Source organism: Hemibagrus wyckioides, linkage group LG15 (assembly GCF_019097595.1).
Source record: "Hemibagrus wyckioides isolate EC202008001 linkage group LG15, SWU_Hwy_1.0, whole genome shotgun sequence".
NCBI classification, from domain to species: domain Eukaryota; kingdom Metazoa; phylum Chordata; class Actinopteri; order Siluriformes; family Bagridae; genus Hemibagrus; species Hemibagrus wyckioides.
The window spans coordinates 17,385,890-17,413,862 of NC_080724.1; the positions used below are offsets into that span (position 1 = coordinate 17,385,890).

The 27,973-nt window shown below is 39.6% G+C and overlaps 3 protein-coding genes across 5 annotated transcripts; all 3 read right to left on the bottom strand.

The window, feature by feature from the left end:
* Nucleotides 1-12: 12 nt before the first annotated feature.
* Nucleotides 13-11,149, bottom strand: phf8 (PHD finger protein 8). Of its 3 annotated transcripts, none has more exons than XM_058410252.1 (22): nt 10,848-11,149; nt 9,550-9,870; nt 9,381-9,466; nt 9,171-9,294; nt 8,634-8,794; nt 8,398-8,539; nt 8,052-8,238; nt 7,790-7,952; nt 7,441-7,528; nt 7,226-7,332; nt 6,934-7,025; nt 6,510-6,599; nt 6,095-6,403; nt 5,896-5,987; nt 5,638-5,813; nt 5,449-5,534; nt 5,231-5,349; nt 4,371-4,708; nt 3,934-4,029; nt 3,706-3,815; nt 3,253-3,628; nt 13-3,071 (listed from the first exon to the last, which is right to left on the bottom strand). In XM_058410252.1, the coding sequence occupies exons 2-22, from the start codon at nt 9,645-9,647 to the stop codon at nt 2,983-2,985; spliced, it is 3,129 nt and encodes a 1,042-aa protein (XP_058266235.1). In that variant the 5' UTR covers nt 9,648-9,870; nt 10,848-11,149; the 3' UTR covers nt 13-2,982. The 3 variants fall into 3 exon arrangements, with proteins under 3 accessions (XP_058266235.1, XP_058266234.1, XP_058266236.1); XM_058410251.1 differs by having other exon boundaries at nt 5,449-5,537; XM_058410253.1 differs by lacking the exons at nt 9,381-9,466; nt 9,550-9,870; nt 10,848-11,149 and adding an exon at nt 8,908-8,938 and having other exon boundaries at nt 5,449-5,537; nt 9,171-9,280.
* Nucleotides 11,150-14,292: 3,143 nt separating this feature from the next.
* Nucleotides 14,293-20,788, bottom strand: arf3a (ADP-ribosylation factor 3a). Its single transcript, XM_058410761.1, has 5 exons — nt 20,657-20,788; nt 17,560-17,726; nt 17,318-17,428; nt 16,793-16,917; nt 14,293-15,945 (listed from the first exon to the last, which is right to left on the bottom strand). Exons 2-5 carry the CDS (start codon nt 17,705-17,707, stop codon nt 15,784-15,786), a joined length of 546 nt encoding a protein of 181 aa, XP_058266744.1. The 5' UTR covers nt 17,708-17,726; nt 20,657-20,788; the 3' UTR covers nt 14,293-15,783.
* A 562-nt stretch (nt 20,789-21,350) lies between these two features.
* wnt10b (wingless-type MMTV integration site family, member 10b) lies at nt 21,351-27,892 on the bottom strand. The gene is made up of 4 exons (XM_058410758.1): nt 26,984-27,892; nt 25,407-25,669; nt 24,770-25,197; nt 21,351-24,312 (listed from the first exon to the last, which is right to left on the bottom strand). Exons 1-4 carry the CDS (start codon nt 27,055-27,057, stop codon nt 23,818-23,820), a joined length of 1,260 nt encoding a protein of 419 aa, XP_058266741.1. The 5' UTR covers nt 27,058-27,892; the 3' UTR covers nt 21,351-23,817.
* Nucleotides 27,893-27,973: the final 81 nt, after the last annotated feature.

The following is a 27,973-nucleotide window of genomic DNA, read 5'->3' on the forward strand; positions in this document are numbered from 1 at the left end:
AGAAGCCTACAACTTTAAAAAATATTCTTTAATTGAGTTCATTTGGAAAAAAGAAAAAAAAGAAAAATCAACCTTCCAAAAAAACAAACAAAAACAAAACCAGATCATAATGTACAACAGCTGGCAAGGACAAGGTCAAATGTGTCTAATTTCCAATAATATGCAGTGGATTCAACTTGCGTCTGCTTTAAAGTGGTGACCGTGTGTGTGACATTTATTTTTTTGTTTTGAACAGGTTTTTTTTTTTGTTTTTTTTTTAAATGTATTCCAAGTAAATGTTAGAAATAGAAAATGAACCCTGAGAGAAACTGTGTTTTTTCCTCAAGACAGACATAGAAAAAAACCGGGGAAAGGTGACGGACAGATTAAAAAGAAAGCAACGGACTAAAATACAAATGGAAAACTGAACCGACGTTAAAAAGGCCAACAGGGAAAAAAAAAAACAAATGCAACAAAAGAATATTTCTCCGATTCACTGGGCTGCTCACCCATTTGCTTTTCATTCATTTTTTTTTTTTTTTTTTAAAGTACAGTCCTTTTTTAATATCACTTTAATAACATTCATCGCATGATAAAATTTGAACATGGTAGAGGGCAATTCATTCAAGGTCCTTATCTCATTGGTATTTTCCATCTTTACAGCCATATTCGCCAAATATCCATAATAATCGGATTTACTAAGAAACGATTCTATTCATCTGAATATTAAAAAGCAAAAAAAAAAAAAAAACAAACAAACAAAAAAAACATACTGACTCAAGAGTTTACATTTGTAATGCAGAGAGCAGGAAATGAAAACGTAAACTAGCAACATTATGAACACATTAACTTCATCATCACCTTCCAACGAAACCAAAACTAATAACATATTTATCCTATACAAATAAAAATGACTAAACAGATGCAGTTAAACTATCTCACACACACCCCCCCACCCCCCAAGACATTTAGGTATCTTTGTACAAGATATGTTAAGAAAGATTTCAATGCAACAAACCTTTCAACTGTAACTATAACAAAATTACACCGATGTATGTACACTAAGCCTCAAGCCTTCCTCATCACACCTAGCCTAATTCAGTATTAGATGCATTACCATTTTACTAGAATGTACCACACCACTCCTGCTGAAATCAGCCAGTAGACACTACATTTAAATACATGAATGCAAACAGGTGAACCCTAAGAACAAGACATCAAGACGTCCTACGGTCTGCGCTGAGTGACTAAAAATAGATATATTTACAAAGCTGTCATCCATTATCAGTAGAAATGCATTACATGACTGTGTTAAAACATGGGAGCAAGCAGTGAGAAGCGAGCACTCGAACTAAAAGCATTACAAGGTGCTGAGGGTAGAATGACTTCCTGTTCGTTATAAGATCATGGCAAATCAGCTGCTACCAAGTGACACTATTGAATACAACTATCGACCTTATCTATACACGTTATGTGCACCGACGACTCCGTGAAGGATTCTCGTGCAGGAGAACAACATTCACAGTGAGATATTATGTTTGGATAATCCAGACATCAAACATGACAAGATCCCTTAATCGCTCAATTACCGTCCTGTCTACGTGAGCAAAAGACAACAAATTTCAACCCAGAATTGCAAAGCAAAAGCTGAAAATGCTTGGCGTGGTCAGGAGATGATGTATTGACGATGTATAGGACACTTACAATAAATGTATTTAAAAGTCAACACGGGTAACAAAATAAAACTTAGACTAATGTTTAAAAGGATTTGTGAAGGCTTTTGTACAAGTCTAGTCATTATAGAGCTTTACTAGCACTAAGATGTCCAAATCATAACACATGTTCTTGAATGAGACCAAAATAGAAGGATAATACGCAGTAAAAAAAAACAGACCACCACTGGTAAGTGATAACTAGCTCTTTGATGCTTCTGCTCGTTGTTATAAAGTTATCCAAGAACCACCGTATCTCTCAGTCAGTCTCCCAGCCACAACATTTTAACATCAAACATCTTTGTTCGAGGCAAAGAGATAGCTATATAGGAGATATTTAATGTGTGTGTTTTTAAAATTCACCTTTTCTAAATTTAACTCTTCATGGCCAGAAGTGAATGGTAGTCAACAGATTTCTCTGCTTTACACATAATCAACCGTGGACCTCAGATGACTATTAGTGTGCGACTTATTTGGCTGGAATTAAAAACCAGCAGTCTCACAGGCTTTTGCAGATAAAAAGATCAGACCAATCCTCAGCCCTGATGCAGTTTTTAGGACTCATTGCTACCGTAGGGTTCCTCATAATATCCAACTACTCTACAGATCCAGTGTGGTTCTGAATGAATGACTGAATTGAGAAATTTGGAATGGTTAAATTGTATCACAGGTAAAAAAAAAAAAAAAAAAAGGTAGTTAATCCTGCCTTATATGTTATCCGTTTAATTACTTGCCTCATTACATGAAAATGCTGCACTTCCTTTTAAATCACAGTCCCCTTTCCCCAAATTTCACTGTACTTTGACTCACAGCTGTTTAGTCCACTGTAAAATAGAACCTTGCACAATTAGAGGTCTCATTTCCACCAATTCACTCATTTTACATAGCAGTTATGTAACCCAAAAGTAACCCATATTACAGCAATAAAGACTGAAGCCATATACACACTAACCCCTGAAGTGCTTCTACTTCTTTTTCAGAATGAATATTTGTAATAATTCATTAAATGTTGACAAACAAAGGCTAATATGTTAAATAAAAGGGTAATAAAATGCGCGCTAAAAAGAGGTATTGAGCTTACAAATGTTGAACAGAGTATTTTACATGAAACAAGTCACAATTATAATATTTAAAAAAAAAAAAAAAAAAAAAAAAAAAAATCAGTCTGTTCTTTGTTCTCCAACATTATCCTTCAGCTGTTTTTCTTCCCCCTTTTCCTCCATGTTTGTCCCTTTGCTCTCCTTCTTCTCCTCCTGAGAACATCACCACATCTCACCTTTCCCAGTGATCTCTACAGAAGAAGTTTGCCATTGCGGTGTATTTTCAAAATCTTTCCCAGTCTCTGTTTAGCTGTGGCAAGTCCTTTCTTTGGGCGTTTCCCTGCAGGGAGAGAGAATGATTATTTGCATTATTTTCCACTAGTTTGAATTTCAGGCACTTTTATCCAAAAGGACTTTAAAATGAGTCCTGATTACATTTACATGTTATCAGGAAGGACTTCTCATTTCTCATGGGCCCATTAGTGGCAGTCTTGCATCGCTCAGATTTGAACTCTGTTTACCTTGTGCTACCCCAGCAGCCCCAGGACTTGCCATCCCAGCAGGTGAGGGTGCAGAAGGGGAATAGCTGCTGCTGTTCTGCGGAGAGAGAGAGGGTCGTCTTGAGGTGAGGAAAACGCCCGGAGCCATGGCGGCACTCCCTCTGGGGCCACCTGGGCCAAACGGGCCTGGACCTGCTGTGTATTCATGGTCCAGCAGGCTGGCCGAGTACGTCTCTCCTCTCCTCTCCTCTGTGATGCAGTCCACCAGAGGCTCGGGGGGCAGCGGTGGTGACATTGAGTCTGGCTGTATCTGGAGATGGGATGCTACTGACTGCCCTTTCTCTTGAGGAATCTTCTTTTTTGTGTATTTTCTCTTTGTTGTAGTCTTCTGTTGCTCCTAAAATCAAAGAAAGAAAATCAGTATACAGCATTTGATTTGTAAATCCAGTGCCTGCTTGGCTGCTTTGTGCTCACCTGTTGTGCCAGTTTGGCAGCAGCAGCAGCAAGCCCAGTCTCAACAGATGCGACTCGGGCCCCCTCCCTGACTGGCCGCTCCTGCTTAGGTAGGGTGGGAGTCACGCGAGCTGATATCAAGGAAGCAGCAAACAAAAATCATGTCAAATTACGTGTAATCTTGTGCAGCTAGAAGAAAATCCTAATACAATTATAAAACATACTATTGTTATTATTGCAGTCTAGTACCTTTAGGACTCCAGGGTGTATCATCCCAGTTTCTCTTTCTCTTCATTTTGGACTTCAGTGTGTGTTCTTCCTCATCTGACTCTAATGAAGGGTACACTAAAGAAAGAATATAAAAGCGTTTACAGAAAAGGAAGTCAAATGAAACAATTGAAACAGGAATCAGAAAGGCTGTTATGAATGCGAACACTGCAGTACACGAGTATCCGTATGTGACGAAGATAAAAAAGCCTATACAACACCAGAAACAATGCTACAACCACAACACTATACTCTTCAATTCGTGAGCATTAATGAGGATTAATTCAGTCCAGATTTCACACTAGTAATATCACTTGTCTGCACAATATATCAAGTAGAAGTGCTGAATTCTTGCATTTTTTTGTCATCAGATAGAATCTAAACAAAAGAAGGAGTGTACTTTGGAGGTCTGTACCCACCATAATCAGAGTCTTTAAAACAGGTTCCCAGTGTCTCCTGCTCATCAGGACTGTCGTCATCACTGAGGTGTCTGGCAGGCCGTTTGATGGGCCGCTTGCCTGGCCTTTGAATGATCGCCTTCTTCTCACTCTTCTTCTCTGCACCACCAACCCACATGGCCCTCCTGGATTTATCCTTTATTGTTGCCATCCTTTCGCCCCCTCCAGACAAAGACAAAGGAGAGGACGAGGGAGAAGAAGAAGAAGAGGATGAAGAAGAAGAAGAAGACGGCGGATTGGCCATGGATAGCATGCCCTGGATGGCATCACGGGTGCTAGGAGAGGCTGGTGCTTCCTCACTTCAAGTCACAAAAAAAAGAAAGAAACAGTGACATCATTTAATCAGTTTGCATTTAGTTCCCACCCTTCAAATGCTTACACAAAAGCTTCTGGTACACCAAACTGTGGTGAAATTTATTTTAAATCACTTGGTGAATTGTTGGTGGTTTATCATTCAGAGTATTGATATTTGGGGATGAGATACCAATAGGAAAACAGGACACCAGCATGATTAATGAGACACAGGTTACCGTCACAATTACTGTAACCTATTACAGACAATTTTATTTAACATAACATTAGATTCTAAGCATTGTTAGATATCGTCCAGTACTACTGTTACCAACAAACGTTCATTTTATATATTTGTTCTCTCATGTTCATATTTAAATAAATATTATAAAATCAATCATGTATTTTATAATATAATACTGTTTTGTAGAAGCTTAAATGCACAAGGAACAGCTCTGTAGTAATTTTTGGATCTCATTTTACAAAATAAAACTGCATTAGTGTGTAAAATCTATAGTTATATTCTGTACCTGACAGCGTGGTCCAAGCCAGCTACCTGTTTGCTAGCCTTAAGCAAGTCCAAGATGCCACCTGCTCCTGCCTTTAATCCTTGCACAGTGAGCATCTCTTCATCTGTGGTGTAATCCTCCTGAGTGACACAACAAAAGATTTACTCCAGGTAATATCTCTATTGCAGGTTTACCATGTTATGGAATATCTTATGCAAAAGGACTGAGCTAAGGTTTACCTCGATGTCAAAATCCACCTCCCCGGGCTCTCTGACGCGGTGTGGATCTGAGCATGGTTTTGCTCGTGGTAGTTTCCTGGGAAGACCTACTGCAGAAAAATATTGCTTTATACTTGGACACCAAACATGTGCTAGATAAACAGAAATAATTGTATCATAATAATCAAAAATAAAAACACATTATCCTACCAGCCAGTTTCTTTTTGGTGGGTACAACTGGCCTGCGGCGAGGAGGAGGACTTTCGTCTATTTGAAGCTCGTCTTCAGAATCAAAGTCTGATGAAAGAGCTGAGCTGCTGGTTAGAGGCTGGAACTGAGCAGTACGTCCTGCTCCATTTGTGTTGCGAGAGCAACCTCCCTTCTTCCTAAAAGAACAAAAAATGAGAAAGTTATAGAATAGAAAGCAGTGCAAAAGAGATAGAGATGTACATAAAAGTCCAGTCCTACCCTTGGATCTTCCCATTGGTGAGAACAAGTTTAAGCTTGCTCTTATTTATTTTCCCTTCAAACTCTTCTACACAGGCACCTGGCAGGTCCATCTTTTGGGGGGAAAGAAGAAACATTGAAAAACTGACAACCTACAGGACATCTGAAGATGTTTGTTAAAGTCTCTCTAGGTCTGTTTTGTACATGATTTGGATTCTACCTTGCTCTTGTTTTTCGATTTATTTCCTGGTTGAAATTTCTTCAGGGTGTGTTTAGTATGAATCTCAAGCAGATCCAGTTCTCCTGCCTCCATCTTCATCTCCTTCCCTTTCTGGCCTTTTTTCTTGACCCCCGGAGGTCCTATGCCTCCACCACCGGGTCCTTCCTTGGGTTTAGGGCCTCTTTTTTTACCCGGAGGTCTGCCAGGGTTGAGAGGAGTGGTTAATGGAGGTTTTGGGTGAGCAGGCGGAAGGGCCTGTGATCCACCGAAGGGAGCCCCACTCCTGTTTATATTCTGCTGGAAGATGTCCTGTCAAGAGATTTTAAAACATTTTCAATCTGTTCTTAATTCAAGGTGGGGGAAAAAAAATCAAGCATTTAAACTCCACATTAACCAAACACTGAGTGATCCTCACCTCTACAAGTCGTATCTCTTTAGCCAGGTCCTTTACCAGTTGTTGGGTATTAATGGTTTCTGGAATCTCATCTTCATGCTCAGCCAAGGACTTGATGAGAAAACAGTAACAGAAACAAATACCGCTGTCAATCAAAGTCAATCTGTTTGTCTAAAAAAAATTGATGCTCATTTAAAAATGCTAACAATACTATAACAGCCTGCTGAACACTGATCTTTTTTGGTGGTTGAGAATAAGTGAGTGTTAACTTTATAGCTTCACCTGTGTTTTGGGCAACAGTGTCAATTTGTGATTGTGGAACTACGCCACAGGCACTGAGTAAAGATTTATTGGATTGATGGATGTGTGGTGTAGTGGAGTTCTTCAATTTATAAGCCTAGTAATAAAAATTAAACAAATAAATCAGTTTAAAGTGACTGATCACCTCTTTGCGAGTCCAACTTCTGAAAGCATTATTAAGCGCCTTGGCTCCATTGACCAGGTAAGAGGCAGGATGCCGTCGATTTTCCCTCAGACCTTAATAACAACAACAGCAATATAAGGACAACTATTCGATGGAACTGGTTCAGCTTCTTAAATGGTTCACTTGCTCAAATGACTACAGTAGAAATCATCCCCTTTAGTTTATTTTTGCTGTAATATATCCAGCAGGGAAAGGCAGTGCTCTATATACGTTTGTCTTAACAGATATTTAACATATTTCTGCAATGTCTTACCTCTGAAAGTATCAAGGAGGTGCTTGCCAACATACCAGCACACAGTTTCAAAGTTAGGAAACTTAAACAAGTCTGCTGTGCTGAGTCTCTTCTCTATTTCATATGCTCTGGGAAAGAAATAAAATAACACCAGACGTTGATTACATATGTTAAATCATGTTATTAACAGTAGTTTAGCCAACTAAATTCTTCAGTGAGCTACATTAACACCTTACCGAAGCTGCATGTCGATGTTGAGGCTGTGAAGAAAATTTCCACCAAATGCCAGGCAGTCAACTGGAGTAAGAACTGCATGGATCCATCCTGATGGAAGACAAAATATCAAGACATCGTATAAAAACCTTTCCTATTTAACACTGAGGTGATAATGTCAGCACACTGCTATATTGCATCAGAAAACTATTTCTATTTAATGTGTTGATGAAAAAGCAAGCTCGGTTACACTGTTTATAGCTTTGAGCCTACATAAAAGTTTCTACTGAAGAACTGAACAACTGCATTAATTAGAAAATGTCCACAGATCAGCAGTCACACTAAATTACACAGTAAAAGAATGCGTTATACCAGTCGGAATAAACAGAGTGTTTCCTTGCTTAAGTGAGCACTTGTAGCACATGTCCACTTGGTCCCCAAAGAAGAGCTCATTCTGATTGGAAGAGGAGCTCCAGCGCTCAAACAGTGCCAGGTTAGCAGGAGTCGGACGGATCAGGTAGAAAATCTTCTCACCCTGAAACACAAAAACACACAGCAATTCTTTAAATCACTTTAAAACTATTTTTAGGAACACCTGAACTGCTCTAAGGCTTGAAAATCTAATGGGCCTCACCCGCAGTACATGGTACCACACCGAAGTTCCTCCGAAATCAATGTGGAAGTCAGTGTAGCTATCCTTCACCCCCATCAGACAGTACTTCTGCACATTTGGCCTCTCAAACACAGACTCTTCTGGCCAGAGGTTTTCCACCCATGATAGTTTCCTCACAATCTTTGGGGTCTCTACAAGGTTAGACAACCTAGAACACAAATAAATATGAGGTTCCGGGCAAAAGTGATTATTTAAACGGCACCTAATTGTACACAAACTATAAATATAATTTAATATAAGTATACATATTATTAAGTGTATAAATATACATCATGAATTTCCAGAAATACCAAAGAAATTTCCATACCTGGTATCTGAAAACTCCAGGCTTATCACATTGAGCACTCTGTCGCGGTTGGTGCTATTATAGTACTCGACAAAATCCCCAAGTTTCATCTTCAGGTCTGCCTGACGTATTACGTCAATCACATCGATTTCTTTATCGCTTCCTACAATAGAACGCGCATGAGCAACATTTCATAAAATGGCCATATAGCTTATCTGACATCAGTTAACAGCACTGGACTGACTAAGGCTAATTACCAATGAAGTGCTCAACATCAGACACAGAGAATGATGGAGGAGGCAGACTCATTCCTAACCCATCCCGCCTCAAGACAAGCACTGGAACACTGAAGGAGCGCTCCTCCAGAAAGTCCACTGTGAGCTGGGCTCCTGTTGGCTTCAGCAGGACCTCATCAGCACTAAAACACACAAAATCACTTTCTTTATCAGTTTCTTTAGTTATTACTCACTCTATGGTGAGAGAGCAGTGCTGATCTGTAACTATATTTATAATAATAATATATTTATTTACTTAATACACTATATCTGCATCATCTCTTGTTCTGTGGAGAAAATCCAAAAACTGTCCTCAGGCTGGTGGATATTGTTAAATATTTTAACGCTACAATATTGATAATTTAGAAATTCATTCAACGATAAAACTTGTCACACACAGGTTGTGGCTTTAAGCCAGCCACCATTATACAGAAAATCATTTATTTTGAAAATGTGTACTTTTGCTCATCCCTGCTTTGATTTCTCAGGATAAGGGGTAACGCAGTGAGCATAAATTACCTGGGGAAAGTGCGGCTGCGCAACTCACGAACAAACTGAGCACTCCCAGTCTTCACAGGTCGCCCTGAATCTCTCCTGCTCCCTGAACCATCTGCCTGCTTAGAACCCCCACGCCGCTTACGCACTAGAAAAGAAACGGAAATAATGAATTAGTGTGTGTGTTTTTGTGAATTATGCAAAGAAAACAGGCAGGGGAATCAAGCTACTTACTGACAGAGGGTCCATGTGTCACTTGACAGTTAGGGCAGTGGTACAGGTCAATGTCTGCTGCTTTATCTTCTTCCACGCCAACACAGCTATAGCCAAAACAACACTTCGGTAAGACATGCTTAATACAGATGAACATATCTGATGAATTAATTAAAAACATGTCACCCACCTTCCATGAAACCAGTCCTGACAAACATCACACTCGATCATGAAGCGTGTGACATCATAAGGGAGTCGGCACAAGCAATACACTGGAACCGAGGCCATGATGAAGATGTGGATAGCCTATTTCAGCACCAGAATCCTTAAATTCGATGTTTTCAGCGGTGGAACTTCAGTGTATCCAGTTCCACTTCAATATCCCACCTCAGACTGACTGTATCGAGTCAGATACACTGCAATGTGTTACACAAATGAAGGCAGATCACAAAGCTGGGTTTTCTCCCCACCAGTTTAGATGACCTCAGCGTCTAATGCCACTATTTAGCACCTGTTGAGAAAGTAACGAGACATCATTAAAGATCATGTTCGCACAGTTCTCCCTCAAGCTGTACTGCATGATTAAATCATTTACACACTTTCCTACACTCGCAAGCACATCTGCAAAAGGAACCAAAACACTGAGCTGATCAGCTGTTTGTCTGCTTTCCTTTTACAAACCTCACTGAATCACACAGAAGCCTCTTATTAGAACGGACTTATTAAAAAGATCATTTCAGACGTCGTTTTGCGCGCTTGAGGCATTTGCAATTTGTATATTTCCATTTTAATGAACAAGTTGTGCAAAACTCTAACTTCTACTCGTGCTAGCTAGCAGTCGTGTTCATTAATAACCGACTTATAACAAGACCGCGCGCGGGACGGTAACTATCAATAGAACAATTAAAATCTGCAATAACAAGTACAACGTAAAACAAAACTATAATGCAGTAAGTTTATATGCATTTATATTTTAAAACGGATACTTGTTTATCTAACCTACAAATAGACCTAAGTAGCTAACCCGCTTACGTTAGCCTAAACTGTAAACAATAAATACTGGGAACCCGGCTAGCAAACAATTAGCATTCTGGCCACTCGCTAGTAGTATATGCTAACTACACGGTATATATTTATATATATATTCGCATGCATCTGAATGTTACATCTATATTGGATTCAATAGGTTAGTTTAATGATACTTAAAATACTTTTCTAGTTAGCTAAATACTAAGGCGAAGAAACTGACACAGCTAGCTATCAGGCTAACATTGCGCACTGACGTAAGCTAAGCTATTAATTAGCCGCGCTGCTAGCTAAGTTGATGTTTCACATTAAAGTTAGCTGTGCAACTTTTAAACTAACGCTACAGAAACTCACGGTATATGCTATTGCTTTATCGCGGCAACGATTATTGGAGTAGCAATAGGTGTCAAGGTCTTGCAAAAGACAAAGCGCGAAGAAGGCGCAGTCGCTGTCGGGTCTTACCGAGTGTGGAGTGTCGCTGGTGTCCGAGGCCCGGGAGCGTCATGCCGTATTGAGTCCGTAGGAAAACCCGAGGCGCCGCAAGGCCTAGTTTACAAATATTACCACGCGCTCCATTCGTAATATTTGCATTTTTGGCTAGTTAAAAATGGAGGTTTGTGAATATTTAAAGCAAACTGCACCGAAATGTGACGCACGGAGTGCAAAAAACAACAATTATATCCAGTTTACTATATAAACATTGACGGTAGAGAGTTATCCATGTCAACACTGTCCGTGCAGCGACCGCTGTCTGTAGTAGAAGGAACAATATGGGTTTAGCTTCATTTCGGATTAACGGGCCCAGTTCACCATCCCTGAATACACGGCATTAATAATATAGCTTTCTTTTTGTAGTGTCTTTTACATAAGGTCTGTCATTTTTACATTAAACAATCTTATAAATTTAAAGAGAGGTCATACGCTACGCTATAAAATCGCTAAAAAATTTATTAGGCTCCAATAGGGATTAACTTGTAAAGCTTTTTATGGTGATTAACTTTTTAGCAATTGTTCAAATGAAATGAACAAAAGTACATGTATTATTTCATTCTTTAAAATCACATCAGTTATTTAATCTATATTCAATGAAGCAAAGTATCCAAAAACATTAATCCTTTAGATAAAAAAAAAGAAAGAAAAAAGTCAGACCTATTTCTCTAATATTATCCGTAAATTTCAGGAAGGCTTTATACAGTTTAAGCATATTATCTTTAATCGTTATTTTCTTAATAATTTAAAAAATGTTCTATAATAACATGAATAAAGACAATTAAGACTTGAAGACATGTTGTCCTTAGGAGAAAAGTTGCTAGTGCACTAGTTCAAGATTCGTCTTTGGTTATTAAAATAAAACAAAACAAAACAAAAAAAACCCCTGCTTAAATACCATAAACAATCAACTGGTTTATAATGTGTCATATTCCCACAGTATGAAAAAGAATTTCCCCTTAAAATGTGTTTAAGATGTATGTCATACACCAATCTGTCCACAAGATGGCGCTATTGGCACTGTAGTTCTGTCAATAGGCATTAAAATAGCAGTCCACTGAGAACACATGACCTGAAAGATCTATCCATCAGTATGGCAGTATTCACCGATCAGGCATAACATTATGACTACTGACAGATGAAGTGAATAACACTGATTATCTCCTCATCATGGCACCTGTTAGTGGGTGGGATATATTAGACAGGAAGTGAACATTTTGTTCTCAAAGTTGAAGCAGGAAAAATGGGAAAGAGTAAGGATTTGAGTGAGTTTGACAAGGGCCAGATTGTGATGGCTAGACGACTGGATCAGAGCATCTCCAAAACTGCAGCTCTTGTGTTGTGCAGTGGTCAGTATCTATCAAAAGTATCCTTTAATTCCTGTAAGTATCCTTTAGGTCCTCTAAATTGTGAGGTAGGGCCTCCAGGTCTTAAAGGACCTGCTGCTAACATCTTCGTGCCAGAAACCGCAGCACACCTTCAGGAATCTAGTGGAGTCCATGCCTCGATGGGTCAGGGCTGTTTTGGCTGCAAAAGGGGGACCAACACAATGTTAGGCAGGTGGTCATAAGGTTATGCCTGATCGGTGGATCATTTTAACAGCACTTACAATATTACCTTTGGCACGTTGTAGACCTTCTGTTATATTATATGGAATACACACAAAATGCCTTAATAGATCTTATGTGCAATTCATTGTGGTTTGAATATTGTGTAATATTTTATTACTAATAGTTTTTCAACTGTTCATGTTCACTAGCTGGAGTTTTACCAAAAGTACTCCTGAATTAATTTCCAGTTTCACACACCAAATATTACATAAATCCTGATACCAGAATTCTTACAACAGACTGTAGAGTTAGGTATAGGGTTATATTATGGAGATTTTTTTTTTTCCACACAGCATACAGTGTGTTTTATTTTTTATTTTACCAATGCTTTTTATTTCCTTTGTTGTCGGAACTCTGTGCAACTTAAGAATTTCAGTAATCTCTTATACATTTTTATGGCTGTGCACACAACATTTTTGCGACGTTAAATTTAAATAAAACATTTTCAAAAATAAATCAAATCTGAATTCAACTTTTACAAAAAGTACAAATGAAAGATGCTTTTTTTTCTCTATCAAGCACTGTGGGGGGAAAAGACAGGTTTGACAGTTAATATGTAATGATCTTTGTCACATCTTATGTTACCGATTTTTTAACACCATTAAATTAAGCTTGTTAACAAAATATACATCTACCAACTTTGAAATATTGTCAACCCTGTTGTCAAATGAATCAGTTGAGTTTGTGCTTTCCACCACGTTCACCCCCATGTCTGCTAATTCATCCTGCTTCTTTAACCCTCAACGATCGTTAAAGTGGAATATTGCAGTACTATTAGAGCAATCAGCTCCATGCTGGCCCCCCTTGCCCTCTAAACGATCTGCATTTCCATGCACTAACATACCACTCCAGGTCTGTATCGCAGGCTCAGCGCTGGTGGCCAGGGTCTGGCTATGGGGGTGGGCTGGCTGAGCTTCAGCACCCCGCGCTCCCATCATGCATTGATGAATTGATTGCTGCACTGCTGCCAGTGTGTCTGTGCCCTGGCCGAGAGCGCCCCGGTTACGAAAGGGAATCCCAGCAATGGCACCCGCCGCGGTGCCGCTATTGTGCGCCGCCTGCAGGGGGCATCGGGGGCTGGCAGCCCGGAGTGAGCTGCCCTGACCCACATACTGCTGTCACACCCCTGGAGACACACTGTGAGGGCAAGCAGGGAGGTGTGTGAGTGTGTGTGTGTGTGTGTGTGGGATAAGCCAGGGAAAACAGAGAAGGCGAGACACTGGGCACCTTGGTGAGAGGATTTTCACAATTCCCACTGCTAGAATTTTCCAAGTTAGTGATTAATGTTGGCAGAGAGTGTAGTTAAAAAAGGTTTAAAAAGAAATGAGAAGTGCAGGTATATAGCTACTCTTTCTGTATCCATGGCAGCATACTTTAAGAAAAGATTTATAGCTTTCTGTGGTGTCACACGATGTTATGATGATAAAAAGAGGCACATTTTATAATTGAATACTGAACCATGAGTGATGAATGAAATTACACGCTAACCAAGCTCCACAGCCCACAAACTGAATGCTACAAATAACCTGATAAATAATAAATGCAGTAACACTAAAACATACGGCTGAGCAATATGATATATTAAACAAACAAGCAAAATCAAAAAACATCTCTGAGATATCGTTGGAGTCATGTTTTTTTTTTTGTGGACAATTAATAAAAATATCTTTTACACCCTAGTTTTTAAAGGCATTTAAAAGGTTTTTAAAATGCAGTATTCTACATTAGCAAAAACGTAAAAATATTTACATACCAATGATTATTATAATTAAATATTGTAATTTATATTGTGTTTCATGGAAATCTTTCTCCATAATAACTCCTTTTTTTTTGTCACAGATAGTTTATTGGACAGTTTTGTTCAATAATTGATTGGGTATATTCACACAGGTAGATACATCGTATTAATGGCAGTCAATCATCTTTGCAACATGTGAACTAGTAAGTGGTTCTAACCTGGTTTGCACAATTGGTACAAATAAAAAAAAGAAAGAAAAGAAATCACTAATAAATAAATAAAGAAAATGCAGTTTTGTGGTGTCATGAGTGGAATGGCTGAGAATGCTTTAGTGGAAAGAAATGGGGCAGCAGTACGAGTTCAGAAGCTCACGTCTTTGTGGGCAGTTCAGTGAGGAAGTAAACAGTCGAGCAAAGAGAGACAAGTTGAGGTATTGTGGGATGCTGTGTTATAACACAGCATTACTGAGTGAAAAAGATGGATTAAAACCATTCAAATCTCAGCAACACTACAGAAATTGTGGATAATGCTTTAGAAAATGCTTGAATCAGAAGCGCACACGATAAATATCTTTTCAAACGCCTTCTTCTCATCCACCGATATATGATGAGAGATATAAATACAGTGGCTTCAAACAAACTCAAAGGACATCTAGACCACTGATGGCGCTACAGGGAGCTATACTCTTGTCTAATGCACAGCATCTAATAAACACATGCAACAGATTGAATGAGAAAAGCAGAGCACACACACTACCATGCTAGAGAGGCAACATGCAAAAACAGCACATTGTTCCGACGGAGATATAACTGATGAGCCAAGAAATGTGCAGCCACTGTATTCTGTCTAGTCAATGTCTGCATGCAGAAAAATAAATAACAAACAAAAAACGAAACAATAACAAATGTGTAATGTAGTGATCGGGTCTTCTATCTGTGCAACAAATTCGCAGAGGCCCGCTCAGAGCAGGGCAATGTACGCAAAGCAGTCAAAAGGTAATACTGTTTCACCACAGATCTAAATGCTAATAAAACACAGAATGTTACTGTAAAACCTCAATAGCATTACTCTAGCAAAAACATATAAAATAGAAACATGTCTAGCACTCTTGGATCGGTCTCCGAAAGAATGTTCACGTCATTTATTTCCCCACAATACCTAGGACCTCTGAGCCATTAGGGCAGCACATTAGAATAGTTTAAATGACCTGCATTTAACACTACAGACTCTATACCACAATAATAACAAAATTCAGCGTAATCTCTTACTATTGTTTACTCAATCGCTTCACTTCTACATCCTTCAACCGGCTTCCTTGCCATTGACAAAACAGAAAAAAACAAGATATGGAGATGTGCTACTGATTTCCTATCATTATATAATCATCAGAATGGGAGTAAGGGGATTAAAAGTGACATTTTTACAAATTTGTGAAAAGTACAGGCGACGCAGCTAGACTCTGAGCCCGCCTGCTCTCTTCATTCTCATTTTGTAAACACAATAAAAGAAACCCCACTGGTGCTCCCTGATGAGCTGCAGCTCAGTTGTCCACAGATTCGCCTCACTTCTTGTTCTTCAGCTGGTTGGCCAACCAGTCAAGGCCCTCGTACAGACCGTCGCCGCTGGTGGCGCAAGTGGCCTGGATGTACCAGTTGCGGTGGCGGAGTGAGTGGAGGCCGAGTTTGTCGGTGATTTCTGCTGCGTTCATGGCGTTTGGCAGATCCTAGATACCAGAGTGAAGAGAAAAGTGGGTGAGACAGGAGTAAATGTCCGGGGATAGTTGATATTTGAAACAAATAAGATATCAGGGATCTTCAGAACTAAAGTGGGTGGGCAACCACTTTAGTGATATACCTGAATATGGTGGAATTGTTTACAGAAATATATTTTCTATGAAGTGAAAATCAGAGAGATGAGTACTAATATGGCTTACATGAATATCAACTTTCATATCATTTTGATCAGCGTCGGTTTACGCATAGTGATAAAACATATCGATATCTATAAATGTCTCGTGTTCCATCTATCTGTATCTGATTTAAACCCAAAGTGGATGTGGCATAAAGCACAAAGCAGCACAATTTAGAAAAAGAAAAAAACAAAACAAAACAAAAACAGAGGTACAAACAGCAGCACTGTCACCATGGTGTGTGAATTCTGGCTCTGACAATTCCTCAACCTCAGCTACATAGTTTGAGTTCATGGCTGGTTTCATTTTGAATGCTGTTTGCACAGTTAATCTTTTTGTTTTTGTCCTGCCTGCAATAGAAGCGAAATATAAACCTACATGACCCTGACCAACAATTACTAAGAATGAAAGAATGAATGCTGTAAATACATTGTGCGGGAATGTGCTGTTCCTTTGCCCTGCGATGGTTTGCTCGTATTCGCATAAAAGAATAACCTCTCAATTGTTTCTATTTGTATCTGTATGCCATGTGTTTAATGTTGTGCCATCCTGTGAGCAACGTGAACAAAAAAATGTCTAGGAAAACTTTGACAGTCCTGAAATAGTTTTGTCTGGGACTCGAACAGTGCCATCTCTAGGTGAGAGGAGAAAAGTCTCTTGCCTGCTTGTTGGCAAACACCAGCAGCACTGCATCTCTCAGTTCATCTTCAGCTAGCATCCTCATCAGCTCTTCTCTAGCTTCATTCACCCTCTCCCGGTCATTACTGTCCACCACGAAGATCAGGCCTGACCAAATACAGAGAGACAATACACTGTCAGTGTTTCTTCAAATAATAATTTTAAATGACCCTGTAGATGAGAAATGTTTTAACAGTAATGATACATGACACCATGTAGATAACAAGAGTGTCAGTGTAATGTATGTTTCACATTTTCAGCTGATGCTGTAATTAAACCTAGCCAAAGTATGAATGCTCTTCTTCCTTGCTCTATTAACATTGTTATACACAACAAGCATTACATGTCATATGTGCATATATATATAATGAAAAAGAAAGCACACTGTTGCTCTATCACACACAAGTAGTGCTTATATAATATGATTAGAAAGTGGTGTAGATTATTCTTGGTGATTATTCCAGGGATTGTAGAGATGATGTGAGGTCTGCAGGTACAATGAACTCACCCTGTGTGTTTTGGAAGTAATGTCGCCACAAAGGCCTGATTTTGTCCTGACCACCGACATCCCACACTGTGAAACTGATGTTCTTGTACTCCACAGTCTCCACATTAAACCCTGAAAAATGTTAAAGAGAATCTCTGCTTTAAAAAAACCCACTCTAATTCCTGAAAGATTTATTAATTAATCAGATATACTGCGTGTAACGAATATTGACCATAATTATGTTGTCTGAGAAGTGAATGTACCGATGGTGGGAATCGTTGTGACTATCTCTCCAAGCTTCAGTTTGTACAGGATTGTGGTTTTCCCAGCTGCATCCAGGCCGACCATCAAAATCCGCATCTCTTTTTTCCCTATGAGACTCTTTAGGAGGTTGCCAAAAATGTTCCCCATGGCAGCTGGCTGGCCTTTCCTTGAAAAAAGATATCAGATGAAGAGTCACTAAATAGCAATCATGAGCTTATGTCAAATATTCATTTGTAGAGCCACAGTCCTGCTAAAATAAGATGTCAAATACTGTCCTTATTACAGGGAGACCTACAAAGGTCTGCTTTTAGACACATGAAAAAGTTTGGACAAATGAAAGCTTTTTTAATTCGAAAATATATTACAAGCATATTCATGGTAGATTTTTGTTTTCCGTGCATCACTAAAGTACTAAAAATGAGCCTTACTGATTTAATGCATTTAGGTAGAACGAGTAAAATACAAAAGTTCTTACATTTACAATAAAATTCATCCTTAGATCCCTAGCACTGTTGAGTGCTTAAATATGGAAAAGATTTTCTATTAGAGATGCTCTGATAGTAGTTATTATTATATTTATATGAACATTAATTACCATTCCTGTAGTTAGACATGGACATGTATGGCATACGCTCCAGATATAGTGATTTAAACTTATTTATTTAAGAAATTGCTAATATGGTGAGGTTTTCTGTAAACAATATTTTCCATGTTTGTTTAGTATTCATGGAAGGAGTCTCCATACTCAGCAGTTTGTGACATACAGGCACGAGGAGGCCTTTAGTATAGAGGACATTCTGTGGTCTGCATTCTGTGGTCAATCTGACAGGCTGCATGGTCTCAGATACAACTACAAGATTGGACCTTGGAGAGATAATATACATGCATGTTTAATAAGGTGTTGCTGTTGCATTTCTCCCCCATGTGTGACACAGAGAACATGTTTCCTTCCTGTCAAAATGTCAATCCTTGGAATGGAACTCACAAATGTCCATGGACTAACTCGGAACTTTAACTGCCCATTGTCTTACACTGCTGTGGATCTTCACACCAAGGGAGCTCCAGGCAAAACATGTATCCCCCATATGGATACTGAAAATGAGCAAATCATGAAACTATGCAAAGTGCTTAACAGTCCTGATATTTTTAACTAAAGATTGTTTCTCATTATGCAGGAATTTCAAACTCAAAACCAAAGATAAAACCCTCTTTACTAAATCATTTTACTGGACATAACACAAAATGGCAAGACAGAATAAAGAACGTACATGCAGAAGGTTACATTGGTTAGACCTTTTATTTCTTGAACTGGGATGACCACACTTTATAATGTGGTGTTCTGGGCATCAATTTTTCCTGATGTCAGCTCTACATCTTGGTTTGTAGTTAGAGAGCTTTAATGGCAAAGTTAGCTTTGAGTGCAAGCAGGACACAGACGACCCCATTTACTGCCATCAACAACCTGCTAGAGGATGAAGAAAAACGAAGGCACACTTTACATTCTGTGTACAACTGATTTAAAGCAAGCAGAACCTTGTGTGGAAGATGTTTATATGCCTAAAGACATGAAATTGGAAATAAGCTTCAGTACTTTTTCTTGAAAGCGTTGCGAGCGTGACGAGACAGAAGGAATTGCACATATATCTGATGATAGTATATGGCTGGGTAAATATGCTAAAACAATAAAGTAAGGCCACAAATCATTTCAAGTCGTGGTCCTTTTCAGCAGCATTTCTGATCGCCATAGCAACAGAAGTGCAAGAAAAGAGCAGTGAGCTCATCTGGAATGATTTAGTGTAACATTATTACTCGCTGTCTTAATCTTTACAGTAAGAAATGACCCAAAATGTGAGCCTCATATGACTCATAAGAGTGTCACCACGATGAGCCTGAGCTCTGAGGCTATTTCTTTAAACTAAAGAACACTGAAGTCCATCACTTTTTGCGTTGAATTATATGCTGACAAAACGCAAGTGCTGTGATTTTACTTCAAATGTTCATCTAACAGGACAGACAGTAACTAGATAGGCTAGCTGTGTTACTAGAATGGAAAATATAGTGGATGGAAAAACAAGAACAGAATCTGGCCTCTACATTATAGCCTATATACTCAGACTCAAAGGATGACTTTTTTGTATGTATCTTTTACCTGGATATTTACATGTAGTGCAGGCTTCCTAATAATCGTGCAGTCACGCATGACTTTCACTGTAAAATTAATTTAATAAATGAACATAATACAACTATAAATGTTAGGCTCATTATTTAAAATGTCTACGATAATTGTTTGGCTATTTGTTGTAGTCTTAGAGCTTAGAGACTACAGGACGACTAATTTTTCTGTCATTGAGCTTTGGATTAAGTTCATTTAATTCAAGTGACCAGTCAAACAGTAACTACGAGGACTCGATAATAAATAACAACGTTGATAATAATGGGATGTGAACGTCTCCTTACATTTAACAAAATGTAAAATAATCTCAGATCTGGGGATCAGCATCTTTCAGAAGCACTGATTTATGGTACCCCCCCCAAAAAACCCACATTTATATACCATAAAGCAATTAAAATATACAGTATATCCACGTTTCTAGATAATTTAGAAACGTGGACAATAATAGTGGACAAAAGGAGTAGTCTTCTGGCCATCACCATGGTCAGAAGCAAATATATAAATATTTTGGGACTATTTATTCCTGAGACTGTAGCTCTTTTTGTATTTAAAAGGTTTTTAAAGCTATTCCTGTAATAAAAGGCTCTTAGAAATGATGCTACAATGCTTGATAGGACATTGTTATTCAGAGAAATGACGCCGGTTTATTGTTAGTCGACATTTTAACACGTTACCACCTTTACACCCAGTAGATAACCAGTTTTTAGATTATTAATCGCCAAACATTTCACACCTTTCCTGATACCGTGCAATGACAGCTCTAATGGCCTAAACAGCCTGCCGGTAAGGTGCACACAGACCCCTCAGTCTCCTTTCTTCTGCTATTTATAATCCTATTGTATAAAACATGCGAGTATGTTAATATGCAGCGTTTCAATCCATCATATCCATCTTGTTTAAATTAAATCCTTTGAGCTACTCACCTCTGACAGCGACGCCGGACAAGTCCAATAGCCTCGCGCAAGTCTCGCGATAACAGGGCTACAACGCACAATGCAGCGTGTCTTAGAGCTGGGTTGTCTTATGATCTCGCGAGATAACCCAAAGCATCAGTGTAACCCCTTCGAGTGATGCTTCTGCATCCGTGTTGTTAATTACACGCGAAGGATGGTACCCAGGACGCATTTAATATCAAAGAGGACGTGAAATGGTTTGTGGCAATGTAATAATAAAATAGTAAAAGCAAAATTATAGAACATTTCAGCTGGGTGCATTTATTTTGTAAAGGTTGTATTGGAAAGAGTGGATTTTATAGAATCAGATCTATGTAGTAGGTCATCTCTGAAGCAAATAGACTCAGACATATCCACTGTGTTTAATTATTCAGCCAAGACTGAACTGAATAAATAAATAATGACAGGACTTGGCAGGCTGAAGTGTGTTCAGTCATTAGAAGGAGAGCAAAAGAGCCTCTTTGTGTGGACTCTTTTTTTTTTTTTTTTTTAGGATTTGCTATGAAACCTTATAGAGCCTGATGATGGAGCTTGTAATTATATTTATATTTCGAAATATATTTACACCGTATCGCAGTGCATTCGATTTAATATGGGGTATCTTTGTTTGAATTCTCCATGCAATAAATGACTAAGAAGTGTAGATTATAGATATGATAGGTGTATTTTATTTGCATTTGTAGGCTACTGAAAACTAGTAGCCTATGCATGATCACACAGTGGCACATTACCGTAAGAGAATCATCAGTGCCTGAATAAACATTGCTCTGATGTAATCAAAAGTGTCTTTTCCAGTGTCGTTTCACATGCTGCACCGTCTGTCAGAGGCTCTGTGATAGATGTGTTGATCAGTTTGGTGGTTTCAGAGAGGAGAGAGAGCCCGGAGCAGATGTTTGCAGCTGCACACCAGATTATGGGGTGGAGTGGTGAGTGGGGGAGCGCGTGGTGATTCTGGGCGCTGGGAGTTTGTGGGGGTTATGGCAGGGGACTTACAGTGCATACGGCTTGTGGTGGGGGTGGGAGTTATAATTTAAAGGAACCTTTCCTCTGAAGTGTTTGCCAAAGTGAACCCCGGCAAACACAATCACAAGTCGGGTTGGTTAGGCTTGCAGAACTAATGAGGACTTGCACGTTGAGGCGATCGCTTTGATGTTCTGGGTAGCTGGCTCCTTGTTTTTTTTCTCTGCCTTTCTCTCTTTATCCTTGTCCCACATCAAAAAAGCATAAGGGTAGGCTGGACACCGAGCCCAGAAGCAGATGTTTGCAGCCGTGTCCCTCCCTTTTGATGTACTGTATAAGCAACACGAATGTACATATCAATATATCTACCTATCTGCGTGTCTGTCTGCCCTTACATACCTCTTCCCTGGTGGCAAATTGAACAACATTCGTACCCAGTATCAGATCTGTACCCTGTGTTTTCCCCGTTCTCCTTTTGATTTCGGAGTATCTGGTTGTCATTATTCTAGATGCTGTCAGTATGCTGCTTTGTGTGTGTAAGTGGCTGCGCAGCGCTGCCAGGGTGGGAGGGGGGTCTAAAGCTATTGAGCCTCTCTGTCTCACACATGGGAGAAACAGCGACAGGAAATTCCCTTTTGCAGCAGCTCCAGGGTGAAATGATACAGGAATGAAGAAATGCAAACCAGAGATCCAGCACTTTATCATTCTACACCACTCTGTCTCCTTGACTGTGATGCTAAATACCACACAAGGTCAGCTTGACAGTGTCATGGGCATGTCGAACAATCCACTTTGATCAGCCAGACCTGCAGTGGCATAAACCACAATATAAAGTGGTAAATGTTATAAAATAGCATATAGTTTATTCACATTTTTACAGCATTTGAAGCGTGCACTGTCCAAAGTCTCAGTTCTGCCTTGACATTAGCTGGGTCTGTGTTGAGTTAAAGCACAGTGTTCCTTCCAGTCTTTTTTTAGTGACAGAGGCAAAAACAAGCACCAAATGTCCTCAGAGTCACATGGTGCAGTGTCAACTAGCTGTTAAGTTCATACAGCTGATCTGGTGTCGTTCCCCTCTTCAATCTTGTTCACTCTTATAATCGTCAGCCTCGAAGGAAACCAGGCTGCCCGCTTTGAGCCACTCTCTGCAAGATACTGATTAATTCCTGAATTTTTCATTCATCTCAGTTCTCTAGACACATTCTTGGTTCTGGAGCCACTGTACAAGAACAAAACTTCCAGCATGAAATCTCCTGCCAAAAACAATAGCTTTCTGAAGTAAATTTGAACACAGAACCGTTTTCTGAAGTGGGACAAAGGGACAATTCATGTCATATTATAATTACTTTTACTAAACATAATTTATATAAAAGTTAAAAGTGGAAAAAAAAAATGTCTCAGTGTCATTGGAAAATGATTATCATTTCGGCAATTTTCTCCACACGGCCTTATGCAATGTTTTATTCATTGCACTTGAATTTTGAACTTGAATTTTAGTCTCAAATACAGTAAAGCAGATCCCCAAAGAGATTAAACATTGCTGTTTCTAATCAGATTGAAGGCAAAACTATGGGAAGCACAAGCATTCAAGTCGTTACTGTCCAACCGCCATTGGTACAGGTTATATTCACTTCACCGCCGTCCTGGTTTACATTAAATTCAACCAAGTGGGCAAAAAAGGCACATTTTCTTTTCTCTCTGAAACTGCCTGGCTTATGGCACCAGTTTTGTCATCTAAAAGAGCATAAGCACAACTTGCAAAGATTTGTCATGGCGAGATCATTTCATTAAGCACACATTTCCAAATATACACATAACTGTATATGGTGGCATTGACTTTGCTTTTCAGCAGTAATGCATTCCTGCTGTTGTGCCTCGTTATTGTGAAGAACACAGATGGCGTTCGGGGCATTTTCATGGCTGAAGAGCCCAAACAGGGGAAACAAAGACAAATGACATGAGTCACTCCTCTCCTCAGTCTGTTGACTTGGCATTTGGAGAATAACAACAGCCACACAAAGCAAATGGAACCCAGATGAGAGGGCTGAAAGGAGAAGTGGCTAAATTGATACTGTTGAACACACACTTGGTGTGAGAAAAGTAGGCTTATGCCGTTTGCCCCCACTTGCCCAGTACCTCCAGCCGATGATTAGGTCAAAGGAGTGGGACGTTCACTTGCACACGTTGACCCACTCTGTGACCCTGCACTCATCACACAGCACGTAGCAACACCAGTGGAAGCGGCAGTGGCAGCGTTCACTTCGTGTCTGCCTCAGGATGTTGTGTCCACGACCACAGCACAGCGAGTCACATGCGTCCATCCCTGGACTACTCTTGTTGCAGATGCGGCCCTGAGTGCCAGGCGAGTCCACGGATGCGTCGCGTTCACAGAAGTCAGGGGATTTTTCAAAGTAAACCAACTCCCTGGAGAGACTGCGCCGCCGAGGCCTGCCATGCTCCGACCCTGCTGCCCCTGCTGCTACACGTGGGTTAAACACACCACTGTTCTTGTTCTGGGAGTTGATGAAGACGGCAGATTGGAACTTTTGTCGCAGCAGGGAGCCCACCAGCCGGAACTCAGGAGACACATACCAGCAGGTCTTGAACTGGCAGCTTCCTGAGGTGCCATGACATTTGCACTTCCTTTTCATGTTGTCTGTCACTATCTGTTAAAAAAAAGTGATATCTGCATCAGTATTAAGCAATTCTGTCCTTAAAGTAGACTGCTTTCCAAAAGAATTTGGAAACAATGGCAATTGTTACATTCTATTTATTAAAGTTGGCTACTGGACAATTCCATAATAAAATGAAAATGACCTGATTTTATTGATTAATCAGCTAAAATCTAATGATCGATAATGGTGTACATCTTTAACAGCATGTTATTAACAGATTATTCTTGTTATTTAATCATTCAAAGCACATTATTCAGTAACTATTATATTATTACTGAAGTGAAACTAATAGGGAAAGTTGAGAGAGAAAAGAACAGTTTTTTTTTTTTTAAAGTTTCTTAACCTTCTTAACTTGTTGTACAATGTCATTTTAATTGGCTTGACAGACTGTTATAATTACACTGTACTAAAACATAGGCGTAATACTGTTTCCATCCTGTCACCATACCTGTCTGCCAACACGATTGTTGTGCATCTTCATTCGGGCATGTATATCACGAGATGAACCTCTGGAGTCCAGCCAGTCCCTGGAAAAGCGGACACCAAAGCGAAGGTCATGGCTACAGCCTCCCCACTCCCAGGTGTCCTGCAGTGTCGTGAGTTCCTCTGGTTTGAGGACTGTACCAGGATGAGAGGAGTGCAGGTAAGACGGTAGCTTGCTGTGGTTTGCTTTAAACTCAGGTGTATGCCTTAGGCCATTCCTCTGTAAGGTCTGCAGCTGAAGCTGAGTTAGCTTGAGGCGGATTTTGTCATCATCTATACGGCGCTTAGCATCACAGCCACAGCCACGCAGCTTGCCCATGCTGCAGGCTGAAGCCACGGAGTGGGCCACACCAGCTGCCAGCAGAGCCAGGGAGAAGGCACTCTCTCTGAAACCTATTGTTGAGACAGAGAGAGGATAGGTATTGTAGACTATACCTGAGCAACACAGTGAGGCTGCTTGTGCAAGTTCTGAAGGAAACATTCTACCTGGATTTTCAAGGAAAAGAAAACTGGTTTCTGAAACATTTCTGACCTGGAAGGGAACAAGTTCTCCAGCAGCAACTAGTGATCATTCATTTTCAAAGTACTGACCCCCCACTCACCCCTGTTGAGGATGGTGCTTTGGTGTGGCACCTTGCCGTGGTTCTCCAGTGTAGAGCAGTTCCAGCGTTGGTTTTTGAGCTGGTGTTGGCATTCGTGAATGGCCACTTGTATGCCCTGCAAGGCAGAGGCCGTCACATCGGGATTTCGGACGCACAACCTCATCTGCCGCTTACTCAAGCCTGCCAGTCTTAAACACACTGCATTGGGGGTCAAAACTGGATCTCCTGCCACCTTCAGGCCAAGGATGTCGTTGCACAACACACTGGGAAAGAGGGCAAGTAATTAATCACACTCGCCAATAGAGCAACATGGGAGCGCTTCCAAAAAGAGATCACTATAATTTCTGACTGTGATGTATGGCACTGATGAAAAGCTCCATATTTTCTGTTTCAGAAATGATTACTGCTTTGTCTGGTTAATGGATGGAAAGGCTCAAGCCCACATGCTTCTTATATATTTAAACTTAATACAAAGCATTCTGATTATATGACCCACAAAAGGTACTTTTATTTATTTCAAGCTGCTGAAAAGACTAGAAAATTCGACAGATGTCCAGCGAATGGAAAAATGTGATGCTGCTAATCAGTGTCGAAGCTCTGCAGCATTCCTTTAAGTACAGCAAGCAATCCCTGTGATGGCCAATTTTCATTCATAGTATGCATAGAAATAAAGAAATATGTCTGCTAAAATTTATATCAAATGTATCCCCATAATATAGATAATTATCTACATGGTAATAAGGATGTCTGAGCAAACTCTCAAAGCATTTGAGCCAATCATGGGTAGCTTAGTTATAACCTTTAATCAAGAAATGGTTTTGAAAAGTAGAATCCTAGAAATCTAAAAATGCTTTTCGAGCATACACAACACATGGGAATCCTATATGGACATGGACTTTCCAATTTACTCATTGACATTAATTCTGCCCAAAAGTGGAACCATTCAAAAGCAATTATTAATGACCTTTAACTTGTGCTTCCTCCCACTCCAGCCCCCAAGATAGAGTCAAGGCTATGGCATTACAAAGGATATTTTAGTGCAGTTTTCCCTGGCATGTGCATTACTGGTTTTGATTAGTATGAACGTGTGTGTGTGTGTGTGTGTGTCTGATAAGTATGGCTCAAACTAACTTTAGATATCACACTGGTGAAACTAAAACAACTTTACACACTTTATAAATATACATAGGTTATGTAGGTTATCTGTATATAGCTTTATCTGTCATGCAGGTTAGGTAGGAAGTGAATAGTCAAGCTTCCTATCAAATTTTCACACAAAGACGATTACAGAATGCAGATAATAAAAGCTAGCTTACTCCAAAATGTAACCCTGACCTTATCCTCAGTAGCCAAATGTCAACTTTTGGATCTAGGTTTTAAAAAAATAAAAAATAATAAAAGCTGCAATTCTTGTAAAATTGTAGAGACCAACCAAATGTCCCCACAAGGTCAAAACTGTCAGATATTCCCTATTTGATTCTCAACAAAATATCAAAACACACACACACACACACACACACACACGTTAAAGGGAACTTTCCAGATGAAAACAGGGAGTTGCATCCTTAAGCACTTACGTGAAGGCAGGTGAGAGGAGCGCGAGCGCCAGCATCAGCGTTCGGCCCAGAGCAGCTTTATAGGACACGGCCATCGCAGGAAGCGCTTTTCCAGACGGGACATTAAAACGCCTTGGCGATAATTAGCAATTAACGGAGAATTAAAGGAGAGAAGCCGAGCTCAATACTATAGTGCGGAGTTGAGTGGTGAGCTCAAGGAGCGCATTGCACTGAGGAGGAGGAGAAGCAGGAGGAGGGGGCCATGCACGGGTGGGCGGCTATTTCCACAGATTTCCACTGAACTATTGAAAGGATCCGGTTACACTATTAAGCAAGGAATTTAAGTGCACTAATGATTTTAGAAAAGTCGTTAAGTCTTTGTTAAAAAATAAGCTAAGTATACTGCGTAACATGCGTAAAGCACAAATAGTTGTGACGCATGCTGTTTTTATTTAACAGCAATTTCTACACAAAGCCAATATCAATAGCGAAACAGCCTATAGATTGATCATTTTCCGCTTAATTGACCCATATCCGATTAAATAATTAATTGGGGGAATAAAAGGAGAATAGAACGGATCCACACAAGAACAAATGGCCGCTTTGGAATTAACATCAGGCACAAATATGCACGGAAAATTACAATACTATTTACGCGTGCTCATCCCCCCCCCACGTGATTGCATGAATAATATATGCGATCACAAGTGGTAAACGTGTAAAGGTGCAATTTAACAGGTTATATATCCTGACATGTAGCATCATGTGAAACGGGCGAGATCCTGTGTACAAATAAATATGCTGAAAATAAAATGAATTGCAAGAGAAAAAAACACATGCAAAGATATACATAAGAATTAAAATAAAACGTACAATACATATAAAAAAAATCAGACATGGGAATAATGAATCGCACGAAAAAATACCCACGTGTCAAAAATAAAACCATATGCCATGTGAAAATAAAAACACACGCAACATGGGAATAATATGTGAAACACTGGCTAAAGA